This window comes from Ammospiza nelsoni, chromosome 30 (genome assembly GCF_027579445.1).
Source record: "Ammospiza nelsoni isolate bAmmNel1 chromosome 30, bAmmNel1.pri, whole genome shotgun sequence".
Taxonomy (NCBI): Eukaryota; Metazoa; Chordata; class Aves; order Passeriformes; family Passerellidae; genus Ammospiza; species Ammospiza nelsoni.
The window spans coordinates 1,158,111-1,172,015 of NC_080662.1; the positions used below are offsets into that span (position 1 = coordinate 1,158,111).

General features: G+C 50.7%; 1 protein-coding gene across 1 annotated transcript in view; it reads left to right on the forward strand.

Moving 5' to 3' along the window:
* SNRNP200 (small nuclear ribonucleoprotein U5 subunit 200) overlaps positions 1-13,905 on the forward strand; it is a 33,967-nt gene that overhangs the window by 13,971 nt on the left and 6,091 nt on the right. The window contains exons 16-35 of the mRNA XM_059490817.1: positions 948-1,071; positions 1,981-2,130; positions 2,514-2,624; positions 3,191-3,322; positions 3,760-3,948; positions 4,654-4,851; positions 5,440-5,592; positions 5,990-6,070; positions 6,405-6,488; positions 6,731-6,837; positions 6,917-7,035; positions 7,738-7,892; positions 8,459-8,648; positions 9,139-9,312; positions 9,999-10,159; positions 10,864-11,091; positions 11,591-11,782; positions 12,054-12,232; positions 12,959-13,110; positions 13,790-13,898. Coding sequence (XP_059346800.1) covers positions 948-1,071; positions 1,981-2,130; positions 2,514-2,624; positions 3,191-3,322; positions 3,760-3,948; positions 4,654-4,851; positions 5,440-5,592; positions 5,990-6,070; positions 6,405-6,488; positions 6,731-6,837; positions 6,917-7,035; positions 7,738-7,892; positions 8,459-8,648; positions 9,139-9,312; positions 9,999-10,159; positions 10,864-11,091; positions 11,591-11,782; positions 12,054-12,232; positions 12,959-13,110; positions 13,790-13,898 — 2,988 coding nt within the window. The remainder of the gene's footprint in view (positions 1-947; positions 1,072-1,980; positions 2,131-2,513; positions 2,625-3,190; positions 3,323-3,759; positions 3,949-4,653; positions 4,852-5,439; positions 5,593-5,989; positions 6,071-6,404; positions 6,489-6,730; positions 6,838-6,916; positions 7,036-7,737; positions 7,893-8,458; positions 8,649-9,138; positions 9,313-9,998; positions 10,160-10,863; positions 11,092-11,590; positions 11,783-12,053; positions 12,233-12,958; positions 13,111-13,789; positions 13,899-13,905) is intronic.

Consider the following 13,905-nt stretch of genomic DNA (forward strand, 5'->3'; position numbering starts at 1 on the left):
TGGTCACAGATTCTCCAGAAATTCCATTTTCTGTGGGTTCTTGGTCACAGATTCTCCAGAAATTCCATTTTCTGTGGGTTCTTGGTCACAGATTCTCCAGAAATTCCATTTTCCATGGATTCTTGGTCACAGATTCTCCAGAAATTCCATTTTCTGTGGGTTCTTGGTCACAGTTTCTCCAGAAATTTCCATTTTCTGTGGGTTCTTGGTCACATTTTCTCCATAAATTCCATTTTCTGTGGATTTTTTTGGTCACAATTTCTCCATAAATTCCCTTTTCCATGGATTTTTTTGCCTCATTTTCTCCATAAATTCCCTTTTCCATGGATTTTTTGGTGGTGGTTTCTCCATAAATTCCCTTTTCTGTGGATTTTTTTGGTGGTGGTTTCTCCGTAAATTCCCTTTTCCATGGATTTTTTTTGGTTACATTTTCTCCATGAATTCCCTTTTCCATGGATTTTTTTGGTCATGTTTTCTCATAAATTCCCTTTTCCATGGATTTTTTTTCATGGTGCTTTTTCCATAAATTCCTTTTTTCTATGGATATTTTGTATGGCACTTTATCCAGTAATTCCATTTTCCATAGATTTTTGATCACAATTTCTCCATAAATTTCCTTTTCCATGGATTTCTTTTACCACATTTTCTCCATAAATTTCATTTTTCCATGGATATTTTCCCACTAACTCCATTGATTTTTTTTCCATAAATCCCCCTTTTCCATGGATATTTTCCCATAAATCCCACATATTTTTTTCCATAAATTCCATTTTTCCATGGATTTTTTTTCCCCATAAATTCCACTGATTTTTTTCCCCATAAATCTCCCGTTTTCCACAGATATTTTCCCACAAATCCCACTGACATTTCCCCCCTTTTCCATGGATTTTTTTTCCATAAATTCCATGGATTTTTTCCCACAAATCCCACGGATTTTTCCCTCCCAGCTTCCGGCCCGTGCCCCTGGAGCAGACCTACGTGGGCATCACGGAGAAGAAAGCCATCAAACGCTTCCAGATCATGAACGAGATCGTCTACGAGAAGATCATGGAGCACGCCGGCAAGAACCAGGTCCCACCTCATTCCCAAAAATCCCACCTTTTTTCCCATTTTTTCCCCATTATTCCCAAAAATTCCACCTTAATCCTATTGAAAGAAATGGGATTTTTTTCCCTTTTTTACCCCATTTTGTGATGCTGATCCTGCAGAGGAGTTTGGTGGAGTGGAGCTTTTGGGATTTCCCATTTTTGGGGCGATTCATTTGGAATTTTCCTTTTGGGATAAAGGGATTTCCACCTGGATAAATCCCAGCTCTTTCCTCAGTCTCCCACCCTTTTCCCACTTTTCCCAGTCTGATCCCAGTTCTTCCTAGGCTGATCCCAGGCTGATCCCAGCTCTTTTCCCAGGAATCCAAGACTGATCCCAGGAGCTGATCCCATTTTTTGCCAGACTGATCCTGGTTTTTCCCAGGCTGATCCCAGGCTAATCCCAGGAGCTGATCCCGTTTTTTCCTAGGCTGATCCCAGGCTGATTCCAGGTTTTCCCTGGCTGATCCTGGATTTTCCCAGGCTGGTTCCAGCTCTTTTCCCAGGAATCCAAGGCTAATCCCAGGAGCTGATCCCGGTTTATCCCAGGCTTATCTCAGACTGATCCTGGTTTTCCCAGACTGATCCTGGGCTGATCCCAGCTCTTTTCCCAGGCTGATCCCAGTTTTTCCCTGGCTGATACCAGCTCTTTTCCCAGCCTGATCCCAGTTTTTCCCTGGCTGATACCAGCTCTTTTCCCAGCCTGATCCCAGGTTTTCTCCAGCTGTGATCCCAGGTTTTCCCAGGCTGATCCTGGTTTTTCCCAGGCTGATCCCAGAGTGATCCCAGTTTTTCCCAGAGTGATCCCAGGCTGATCCCAGCTCCTTTTCCAGACTGATCCTGTTTTTTCCCAGGCTGATCCCAGGTTTTCTCCAGCTGATCCCGGTTTTTGCAGGTGCTGGTGTTCGTGCACTCGCGGAAGGAGACCGGCAAGACGGCGCGGGCCATCCGGGACATGTGCCTGGAGAAGGACACGCTGGGGCTGTTCCTCAGGGAGGGCTCGGCCTCCACCGAGGTGCTGCGGACGGAGGCCGAGCAGTGCAAGGTGAGCCTGGGGAAAAATGGGGGAAAATGGGAAAATGCGGCAGGGGAAAAGCGGGAAGAATTGGGGAAAGTCAGGAAAATGTGGCAGGGAAAAAATGGGGAAAAGCACGAAAATCCAGCATGGAAAAAGCAGGAAAAATTGGGAAAATCTGGTGGGGAAAAGGTGATTTCTGGCCTTTTATCCATGGAGGAAGTGGAGAAATTTGGGAAAGTTCCCTCAAGGAAAAGTTGGTGGATCCCCCATTCCCAAGAGGTTTTATGCCGGACACGCCGTGACGACTTCTCCACCCTGTCCAACCCCACCCTGTGGTGATCCCAAACTTCTCCCTTGGAATATTTTTCCCAATTTTTCCCTGGAATTTATTGGGATTTGCTTTCCCCCAGAACCTGGAGCTGAAGGATCTCCTCCCCTACGGCTTCGCCATCCACCACGCCGGCATGACGCGCGTCGACCGCACCTTGGTGGAGGATCTGTTTGCCGACAAACACATCCAGGTGGGACCCCAATTCCAGATTTAAATCCCAAAAAAATTTCATTTGGGATCCTGCTCTGATGTGGAAAAAAAGGGATTTGCCTCAAGGATGAAATGGGAGATGAAAATGGAGTTGTTTGGGTGGAAAAGGAGGTTTTTAATGGAGGGTTTGGGTGAATTTGGAAGTTCCTGGTTGGATCTGAAAGTTCCAGGATGGATTTGGAAGTTCCTCGTTGGATCTGGAGGTTCCAGGATGGATTTGGAAGTTCCTGGTTGTATTTGAAGGTTCCTGGTGAATCTGATCCCTGGTTTTTGGGTGGATTTGGAGATTTTTGTGTGGATTTGGAAGTTCCTGGGTGGATTTGAAGGCTCCTGCTGTATCTGATCCTAGATTTTGGGTGGATTTGGAGGTTTCTGCTGGATCTGATCCCTGGTTTGGTATGGATTTGAAGGGTTTGGGGTGGATTTGGAGGTTCCTGGCTGGATTTGAAGAGTTCTGAGTGGATTTGAAGGTTCCTCCTGGATCTGACCCTAGTTATTTGATGGATTTGGAGGTTCCTCCTGGATCTGACCCCAGTTTCCCTGCAGGTCCTGGTGTCCACGGCCACACTGGCCTGGGGCGTGAACCTGCCGGCGCACACGGTGATCATCAAAGGCACACAGGTGTACAGCCCGGAGAAGGGGCGCTGGACAGAGCTGGGAGCACTGGACATTCTCCAGGTGGGACCTCCAGAAGGACCTTCCTGGCCTCAAATCCCATCCAACATCCTGGTTTTGGAGTTCCTCCTCGATCTTCATGGTGGTGTGAGGTTGGAGAGGAGGGGGAAAAGTTCCTCAAGAATTCCATGTCCAGATCATTCCAGATAATTCCTCAAGAACTCCATGCCCAGTTCCACTTGAGATAATTCCATGTCCAAACCCACCTGAGATAATCCCTCAAGAATTCCTTGCCCAGATCCTCCTGAGATGTTTCCTCAAGAATTCCATGCCCAGATCCCCCTGAGATAATCCCTCAAGAATTCCACACCCAAACCCACCTGAGATATTTCCTCAAGAATTCCATGCCCAGATCCACCTCAGATAACTCCATGCCCAAACCCACCTGAGATGATCTCTCAAGAATTCCAAGTTCCCTGAGCTGTTTCTCCTGGTTTCAGATGCTGGGCCGTGCCGGGAGGCCCCAGTACGACACAAAAGGAGAAGGAATTCTCATCACTTCCCACGGAGAGCTCCAGTATTACCTCTCCCTGCTCAACCAGCAGCTGCCCATTGAGAGCCAGATGGTGGCCAAGCTCCCGGACATGCTCAACGCCGAGGCCGTGCTCGGGAATGTCCAGAATGCCAAGGTTGGGTGAAATTCCCAATTTTCTGCAGGGATTTGTGGCCGTGGTTCTGCCCCCTGAGATAATTCCTTGTCCAAACCTACCTGAGATAATTCCTCAAGAATTCCGTGCCCAAACCCACCTGAGATAATCCCTCAAGAATTGCATGCCCAAACCCACCTGAGATAATTCCATGCCCAAACCCACCTGAGATAATCCCTCAAGAATTCCATGCCCAATCCCAGGTGGGGATTTTTGGGATTGGGGTGTTTGGGGTGTTCTTGAAAGGGTTTTTAGGGTGGGAATGGAAAATCTGAGGGTGTTTTAGGGTTAATGCCAGAATATTTTCCAGGAGATGTGGGTAAAGGGAATCAGGCACCAGGAAAAGCAGATTTCCTTGGAAATTTATGGCAAGGAAAAGCAGCTTTGCAGGGAAATTGGACACCAGGAAAAGCAGATTTTCTGGGAAATTAGGAACCAGGAAAAGCAGCTTTTCAGGAAAATGGTGCACCAGGGATTTTCCCTGTAAAATTCCTGAAATTCCCAATTTCTGAGAAATTAGGGGCAAGGAAAACCAACTTTTCTGGGAAACTTGAACACCAATAAAAGCAGATTTCCCTGGATTTCCCGGCTCTGTTTTGTGGGATTTTCCTGGGCTCAGCTCCGCTCTGGAGCTCCCTGGGCATGCCAGGAATCCCAGGGATCACTGAGGATTTGGGAATTCTGTAGGATGCGGTGAACTGGCTGGGCTACACCTACCTGTACATCCGGATGCTGCGGTCGCCGACCCTTTATGGCATCTCCCACGACGACCTGAAGGCGGATCCGCTCCTGGAGCAGCGGCGCCTCGACCTCGTCCACACCGCGGCCCTGATGCTCGACAAGAACAACCTGGTCAAGTACGACAAGAAAACTGGGAATTTCCAGGTGGGATGGCAAAAAAAATGGGGATTTCTGGGTGGGAGGGGGGAAAAAAAATGGGGATTTTTAGGTGGGAGGTTCTTGTGGGTTTCTCCTGGCCATTCCCATTGTTCTCCTGGCCATTTTTCTCCTCACCATTCCTGTGGTTCCTCCCAGTTGTTCTGGCTGTACTCCTGGCCATTCCCGTGGTTTATCCTGGCCATTCTTGTGGTTTATCCTGACCCTGTGGTTTATCCCAGCCATTCCCATGGTGTGTCCCAGCCATTCCCATGGTTTATCCTGACTGTTCCTCTGGTTTATCCCAGACATGCCCATGGTTTATCCTGACTGTTCCCATAGGTTTTTCCCGGCTATTCCCGCTGTTCTCCTGGCCATTTTTCTCCTCACCATTCCCGTGTTTTATCCTGACTGTTCCCATGGTTTATCCTGACTGTTCCTGTGGTTTATCTGACTGTTCCTGTGGTTTATCCTGACTGCTCGCCTGGTTTATCCTGACTACTCCCGTGGTTTATCTGACTGTTCCTGTGGTTTATCCCAGCGGTTCCCATGGGTTATCCTGACTGTTCCTGTGGTTTATCCTGACTGTCCCGGCAGGTGACAGAGCTGGGCCGCATCGCCAGCCATTACTACATCACCAACGAGACGGTGCAGACGTACAACCAGCTGCTGAAACCCACCCTGAGCGAGATCGAGCTGTTCCGCGTCTTCTCCCTGTCCTCGGAGTTCCGCAACATCACCGTGCGCGAGGTACGGGAACAGACAGCACCCAACAGCCGACATCAAACACCCAAGAGCCGTCACCCAACACCCAATGTCCAACATCAAACACCCAACAGCTGTCACCCAACAACAGCCAACACCCAACACCACCCAACCCCACCCAACAACCATTACCTAACAATACACAACTGCCATTGATTAACAGCCAACAGCCATGACCCAACAACAGCCAACAGCATCCAACAACACCCATTGCTCAACACCCAACATCAAACAGCCATCACCCAACAGCCACCAACCATCACTCAAGAGCACCCAACAACTGTCACCCAACACCCAATGAACATCACCCAACAGCACCCAAAAACTATCACCCAACAACACTCAACAGCCATCACCCACCATCCATCCCTGTTTTCCCCAGGAGGAGAAGCTGGAGCTGCAGAAGCTTCTGGAGCGAGTCCCGATCCCGGTGAAGGAGAGCATCGAGGAGCCCAGTGCCAAGGTGAGCCCTGCTGGGAATTCCCAGCAGGAATTCTGCTCCCTACCCTCTCTGGGATGTCCTGGATGGGCCTGGGAAGCTCAGAGAGATCCAGGAGATCTGTGGTATTGGGGGAGGATGGAAACGGAGGTGGGAGAAGGGAATTGGGTGGCAGGAAAAGCAGATTGCCTGGAAAATTTGGGACCAGGAAAAGGAGGTTTCCTTGGAAATTTGGAACCAGGAAAAGCAGTTTTTTTGGGAAATTGGGGAACAGGGAAAGGTTTCCTTGGGAATGAAGCTCCAGGCAAAGCAGCTTTCTTGGGATATTCCCTGAGGGTTTTTCCATCACCGTTCCCAGATCAACGTCCTGCTCCAGGCCTTCATCTCGCAGCTGAAGCTGGAGGGGTTCGCCCTCATGGCCGACATGGTCTATGTCACCCAGGTGAGCCAGGAATTCCCTCAGAATTCCCAGTGGGATTGGTGAGGGGTTGGGATGGAATTCCCAGAGCACCTGGGACCCCTGGAGGTGTCCAAGGCCGACGCTGTGCGATGGCACCGGTTGTGGTGGCACCAATTGAGATTTTTGGTCATTCCCACCCAAACCCCTCCGAGCTGGCACACAGGGTGGGATGGGAATTTGGGAATGCCCAGGATGTGACCCCAAAACCTTTCCCTGCCCCGCAGTCGGCCGGGAGGCTGATGAGAGCCATCTTTGAGATCGTCCTGAACCGCGGCTGGGCCCAGCTCACCGACAAGACCCTCAACCTCTGCAAGATGATCGACAAGCGCATGTGAGTCCTGACCCCGCCGAATTCCCCAAAATTCCCCCAAATTCCTGCAGTTCCCTGAGTCCCTGAGTTGTCCCCACAGGTGGCAGTCCATGTGTCCCCTGCGCCAGTTCAAGAAGCTGCCCGAGGAGGTGGTGAAGAAGATCGAGAAGAAGAATTTTCCCTTCGAGCGCCTCTACGACCTCAACCACAATGAGATCGGTGCTGAAATGGGGGGGAAATCACACAAATCGGGGATGGGGAGGAGTTTGGGATTGTGGCATGGGAGAAATCCCTGAATCTGGGCTAAAATCTCCTGAATCTGGATTAAAATCCCCTGAATTCTGGTTAAAATCTCCAAAATTCAGGCTAAAATCCCCCAAGTCCAGGCTGGGGAGGGGTTTGGGGTTGTGGCATGGGAAAATCCCCCAAATCTGGGCAAAAATCCCCCAAATCTGGGTTAAAATCCCCCAAATCCTGGTTTAGATGGGATTTTGAGAAAAAAAATCTTTGTTATGAGGGTGGGAATTTCTCCAAGAATTTCTCCTCAGAAATTAAGGAGTTTGACTCAGAAATAGGGGATTTTCTCCAGGATTTTCCCTCAGAAATGAGGGAATTTCCTTCAGAAATGGGGCAATTTCCCTCAGAAATGGGGAATTTCTGCAGCGTATCCCCTCAGAAATGGGGAAATTCCTCCATGTTTTTCTCTCAGAAATGGGGAATTTTCCGTTAGAAATTGGGAAATTTCCTTCAGAAATGGGAGAGTTTTACTCATAAATGGGGGAATTTCCCTCAGAAATTGGGAAATTTCTCCAGGAATTTCACTGGTTGTCTGGACCAGCCGCAAAGGCCTCACCCTCCGAATCCCGCTCTTTTGGGGATCCTCCCTGACCCCATCCCTTATTATTTTTTTCTCCCTCACAGGAGAGCTGATCCGGATGCCGAAAATGGGGAAAACCATCCATAAATACGTGCACCTGTTCCCGAAGCTGGAGCTGTCTGTGCACCTGCAGCCCATCACGCGCTCCACACTCAAGGTGGAGCTCACCATCGCGCCCGACTTCCAGTGGGACGAAAAGGTGGGAAAGTGGGGATTTGGGGTGGGAAAATTGGTTTATGGGGTGGGCAAGGGGGGATTTGGGGTGGGAAAGGGGGGATTTGGGGTTGGGAGGTGGAAATTGTGAGGGAAAATGTGAGGGAAAATTGGGGATTCTGGGGCTGTGGTGTGGAAATCATGAGGAGAAAATTATCTGATTGGGAGGAAAAAGGGGGTTTATGGGATTGGGATGTGGAAATCCTAAGGGAAAATGGGCGATTTTGGGGCTGGGATGTGGAAATCATAAGGGGAAAATGGGGAATTCTGCGGCTAGGATGTGGAAATCATGAGGGAAAAGGGGGAATTCTGGAGCTAGGATGTGGAAATCATGAGGGGAAAATGCCCTGATTGGGGGGAATAATGGGATTTATGGGGCAGGATTGTGAAAATCATCAAGGGAAAATGCCCTGATCGTGCAAAACCAGAAAATCTGGGATTCAGGTTTAAAAACACAATTCTGGGATGAAAAGGAGCTATTTTGCGGACGGAACACTTGGAATTGTGAGGGCTGGGACAGGGAATTGAGAATTTCCCCTTTTTTTTTTCCAGGTTCACGGCTCCTCTGAGGCCTTCTGGATCCTGGTGGAAGACGTGGACAGCGAGGTGATCCTGCACCACGAATATTTCCTGCTCAAGGCCAAATATGCCCAGGACGAGCACCTGGTGACATTTTTTGTGCCCGTCTTCGAGCCCCTGCCACCTCAGTATTTCATCCGGGTGGTGTCCGACCGCTGGCTTTGTAAGTGCCCCTTTTCCTGGGTTTATTCCTGCTTTTATTCCTGTTTTTTTCTGCTTTTATTCCTGGGTTTTTCCTGCTTTTCCCCCCATTTTTTCTTGGGATTTATTGCTGTTTTTTCCTGGGCTTTATTTCTGGATTTTACTGGTTTTATTCCTGGTTTTTATCCCAGGTTTTATGGCTCTGTGAGTGCCTCTTTATTGGGGTTTATTCTGGAGTTTTTCCTCGGGTTTATTCCTGGTTTTTCCTGGGGTTTTTTATCCCTTCTCCCAGAGCTTTGGGATCTGTTTTTTATTCCTATTCCCAAACCTTTGGAATCTGGGTTTTTTCCCTATTCCCAAACCTTTGGAATTCTGGGTTTATCCCCTCACCCCAAACCTCCGCCATCCATTTCCCATCCCCTTCCCCTCTTTCCAACCTCACCCCCATGGCAAATCCAGACCCCCTGGATCCATCCACATGGAAAATTCCAGGAATTCTTTCCCTCCTCCAGCCTGTGAGACCCAGCTCCCCGTTTCCTTCCGGCACCTGATTCTTCCGGAGAAATACCCGCCGCCCACAGAGCTGCTGGACCTGCAGCCGCTGCCGGTGTCGGCGCTGCGCAACAGCGCCTTTGAGAGCCTCTACCAGGACAAGTTCCCCTTCTTCAACCCCATCCAGACTCAAGGTGGGGCTTCCAGGCCCTCATCCTGATGGGATTTACCAGGATTTGGTGGTTTTGGGAGGAATTTTTTGGGGGGATGGGGAATTACGTGGCGGATTGACGGTTTGGGGTTTTTGATGGGGACAGCGGGTTCTGGAGGTTGTGATTGGTCCTTCTGTTTGTTCCACATGAATTTCATCTCTCCCAGACTTTTGGGATCCATGGATTATTCTCTATTCCAAATGTTGGGATCTGTGGTTAATCCTCTGTTCCCAGAGTTTTGGGATCCATGGTTTATCCCTTATTCCCAAAGATTTTGGATGTGTGGTTTATCCTGTCCCAGAATTTTTGGATCTGTGGTTTATCCCCATTCCCAGACTTTTGGGATCCAAGGTTTATCCACTCAGAGTTCTGGGATCTGCAATTATTCCCTCTCCCAAAATTTTGGGATCTGTGGTTTGTCTCTGTTCCCAGAGTTTTGGGATCCATGGTTGGGATCTATGGATTATCCCCTATTCCCAGAGTTTTCAGATCTGTGGTTTATCCTGTCCCAAAGGTTTGGATCCATGGATTATCTGCTCTCCCAAAATTTTGTGATCAGTGATTTATCCCTAAAGACATTCCCCAATCTCTCCCTCCAGCTGGATCGTCACCCCATTCCCAAATTTTTTTTTTCCCTCTAAACCCCTGAGAATTTCCCGTTTGCCCAGTGTTCAACACGGTGTACAACAGCGACGACAACGTCTTCGTGGGCGCGCCCACGGGCAGCGGCAAAACCATCTGCGCCGAGTTCGCCATCCTGCGCATGCTCCTGCAGAACTCCGAGGGCCGCTGCGTCTACATCACCCCCATGGAGGCCCTGGCCGAGCAGGTGGGCACCAGGAATTCCCTGGAGAAGGAATTCCCACCGTCTTCACCCCTCGATTCTTCGGGATCTGCTCGGGGTTTGACCGTCCGGCGGGTTACGGGGGTGGGTTACGGGGGGATTTGGGAATTGCTTCAGTTTGCGGGGAGTTTGGAGGGGATTGTCCAGTTTTGAGGGGAATTTGTTGGGAATTACCCCAGTTTGAGAGGAATTTGGAGGGAATTGCTCAAATTTGAGGGGAATTCGATGGGAACTGCACCAATTTGGTGGGAATTTCCCCATTTTGAGAGGAATTTGGAGGGAATTGCCCAATTTTGAGAGGAATTTGGAGGGAATTGCCCCAGTTTGAGAGGAATTTGGTGGGAATTGCCCAATTTGGAGGGACTTGCCCCAGTTTTGGGATAAGACTGGTCCGGTGGGAATTCCCCAGGAATTTGGTAGGAATTGCCCCAGTTTGAGGGGAATTTGTTTGGAATGGCCCCAGTTTGAGAGGAATTGGGTAGGAATTGCCCCAGTTTGAGGAGAACACCACCACTCCTGTGTGAATTGCTGAGAAATTTGGTGGGAATTGCTCCATTTCAAAGGGAATTTGCTGGGAATTTGAAAGGAATTTGGTGGGAATTTCAGGGGTAACACCACCTCCCCTGTATGAATTCTGGATAAATCCATTGGGAACCTCCCGAATTCAAGGCCAATCCCCGTTTCCCCAGGTTTTCATGGATTGGTACGAGAAGTTCCAGGAGCGCCTCAACAAGAAGGTGGTGCTGCTCACGGGGGAGACCAGCACGGACCTGAAGCTGCTGGGCAAAGGGAACATCATCATCAGCACCCCGGAGAAGTGGGACATCCTCTCCCGCCGCTGGAAGCAGCGCAAGAACGTCCAGAACGTCAACCTGTTCATCGTGGATGAAGTGCACCTGATCGGGGGCGAGAACGGGGTGAGAGTCCTGGCAGTGGGGTGAGGATGGGTCCACTGGAATGGGAGGTTCCCAGTGGGGTTTTGAGTTGTTTTGGAGAAGGTTTTGCTGGTGGGAATTGATCTGATGGGATGGGAATGGGATGGGAGGGTCAGAAGGGGTTTCCATGGCATGTCCTGGATGGATCTCAGCCAGGAACAGTCCTGATCCTGCTCCTGATCCCACTCCTGATCCTGCTTCTGATCCTGCTCCTGATTCCATTTCTGATCCTGATCCTGCTCCTGATCCCATTCCTGATCTTGCTTCTGATCCCACTCTTGATCCTGCTTCTGATCCAGGTCCTGATCCTGTTCCATTTGTCTCTCAGGAAGCTCAGGAGGAGTTTCTACGGGTTCTCCTGGCTGGATCTCATCCCAATCCCATTCCCAATCCCATTTATTCCCTCACAGCCCATGCTAGAGATGATCTGCTCGTGGATCCCATTCCCAATCCCGTTTCCAATCCCGTTTATCCCCCACAGCCCGTGCTGGAGGTGATCTGCTCGCGCATGCGCTACATCTCGTCGCAGATCGAGCGGCCGATCCGCATCGTGGCGCTGAGCTCGTCGCTGTCCAACGCCAAGGACGTGGCGCACTGGCTGGGCTGCAGCGCCACCGCCACCTTCAACTTCCACCCCAACGTGCGCCCCGTGCCCCTGGAGCTGCACATCCAGGTAGGGACGGGATTCTTGGGAAAATCCCTTGAGATCGTTGGGAATTCTTGGCCATGATCCATTGGGATGATTGGTTATTCTTGGCCATGATCCCTTGGGATTGTTGGTCATTCTTGGCCATGATCCCTTGGGACTGAGATTGGGTTAGGCCATTGATCACCAATCCAAGGATCAATCATTACCATGCTGGAATTATGCGAATTTTCCAGGATTTCCCACCAGTTTGGCAGGGAATCCTTTGTGATCCATCTGGCTTTGGGGTTTTTGGCAGGGTTTCAACATCAGCCACACGCAGACGCGGCTGCTGTCCATGGCCAAGCCCGTGTACCACGCCGTGATGAAGCACTCGCCCAAAAAACCCGTCCTGGTCTTCGTCCCGTCCCGCAAACAGACCCGGCTCACAGCCATCAACATCCTGACCACCTGCGCCTCCGACGTCCAGCGCCACAGGTGGCACCTGGGGGACACCTGGGGACCCCACGGGATGGGTTGTGGGGCTAGAGAAGGTCCAGGATTGGGATATGGGGTTGGAGGTGGAGATGGGGAATTCCTGAGGGATCTGGGATGAGTTATGGGGTTGGAGAACATCCAGGGGTGGGATATGGGGTTGGCAGTGGAGATGGGGAATTCCTGAGGGATCTGGGATGGGTTATGGAGTTGGAGAACATCTGTGATGGGGAATTCCTGAGGGAGATGGGAACAGGGGACACCTGGAGGACACCACGGAGCTGCCCAGGGACACCTGAGGGCACCACAGGATGGGCTGTGGGGTTGGAGGATGTCCAGGGTTGGGTTATGGGGTTGGAGGTGGAGATGGGGAATTCCTGAGGGATCTGGAATGGGTTATGGGGTTGGAGAATGTCCAGGGGTGGGATATGGGGTTGGAGAATATCCAGGGTAGGTTTATAGGGTTGGAGAACATCCAGGGTAGGATTATGGGGTTGGAGGTGGAGATGGGGAATTCCTGAGGGAGCTGAGGGGACTTGGCTTGGAGAAGAAGGGGGATCATGGGGTGGGATTGGATGGGATGGGATTGGGACTGAGATTTGAATCAGTGGGATTAAGGGGATGGGATCAAAGGGGTCAGTGGGTCGATGGGATGGGATAGGATTGAGTCTAGAATGGGATGGGATGGGTGATCCCAAAGGCCTTTCCCAACTCCCGGATGCCCCCCAGGTTCCTGCACTGCGCCGAGAAGGACCTGGTGCCGTACCTGGAGAAGCTGAGCGACCCCACGCTGAAGGAGACGCTGGTGAACGGGGTCGGGTACCTGCACGAGGGGCTCACGGCCATGGAGCGGCGCGTGGTGGAGCAGCTCTTCAGCTCCGGTCAGGGCACAGCGGGGGCGGCGGCGTGGGGTGGGATTGATCTTGGGGATAGATGGGAAGGGATAGAGATTGGGATGGGATGAGGTTGATCTTGGTGTTGGGATTGATGAGATGGAATGGGATGGAGAGGATGGGATAGGATAAAAATTGGGATTGGAATCGGGATGGGATGAGACTCATTTTGGAGATGGGATAGAGATTGTGTTTGTAATCAGGATTGGAATTGGGATGGGATGAGATTGATTTTTGGGGTTGGGATTGATAGGATGGATGGGATAGGATGGGATAGAGATTGGGATTGGAATGGGATTGATTTTAGGGTTGGGATTGATGGGATGAATGGGATGGAATAGAGATTGGGATTGGGATCAGGATTGGGATTAGATGAGATTGATTTTAAGGTTGGCATTGATGGAATAGGATGGGATGGGATAGAGATTGGGATTGGAATCAGGATTGGGATGGGATGAGATTGATTTTGGGGTTGGGATGGATGGGATAAAATGGGATCAGGATTGGGATGGAAAGGATGGGATTGCGATGGCTGGGACAGAGACTGGGATTGGACGGATCTCCACCTCCCATCCCAGAAATTCCAGGCTCTTCCCCATCCCTCTCTCCGCGTACCCTGATCCCGGGGTCTCTGTCCCCCTGACCCCGGGTGCCTTCCCACCCCCAGGAGCTGTGCAGGTGATGGTGGCCTCGCGCAGCCTCTGCTGGGGCATGAACATCTCGGCACACCTGGTGATCATCATGGACACGCAGTACTACAACGGCAAGATCCACGCGTGAGCG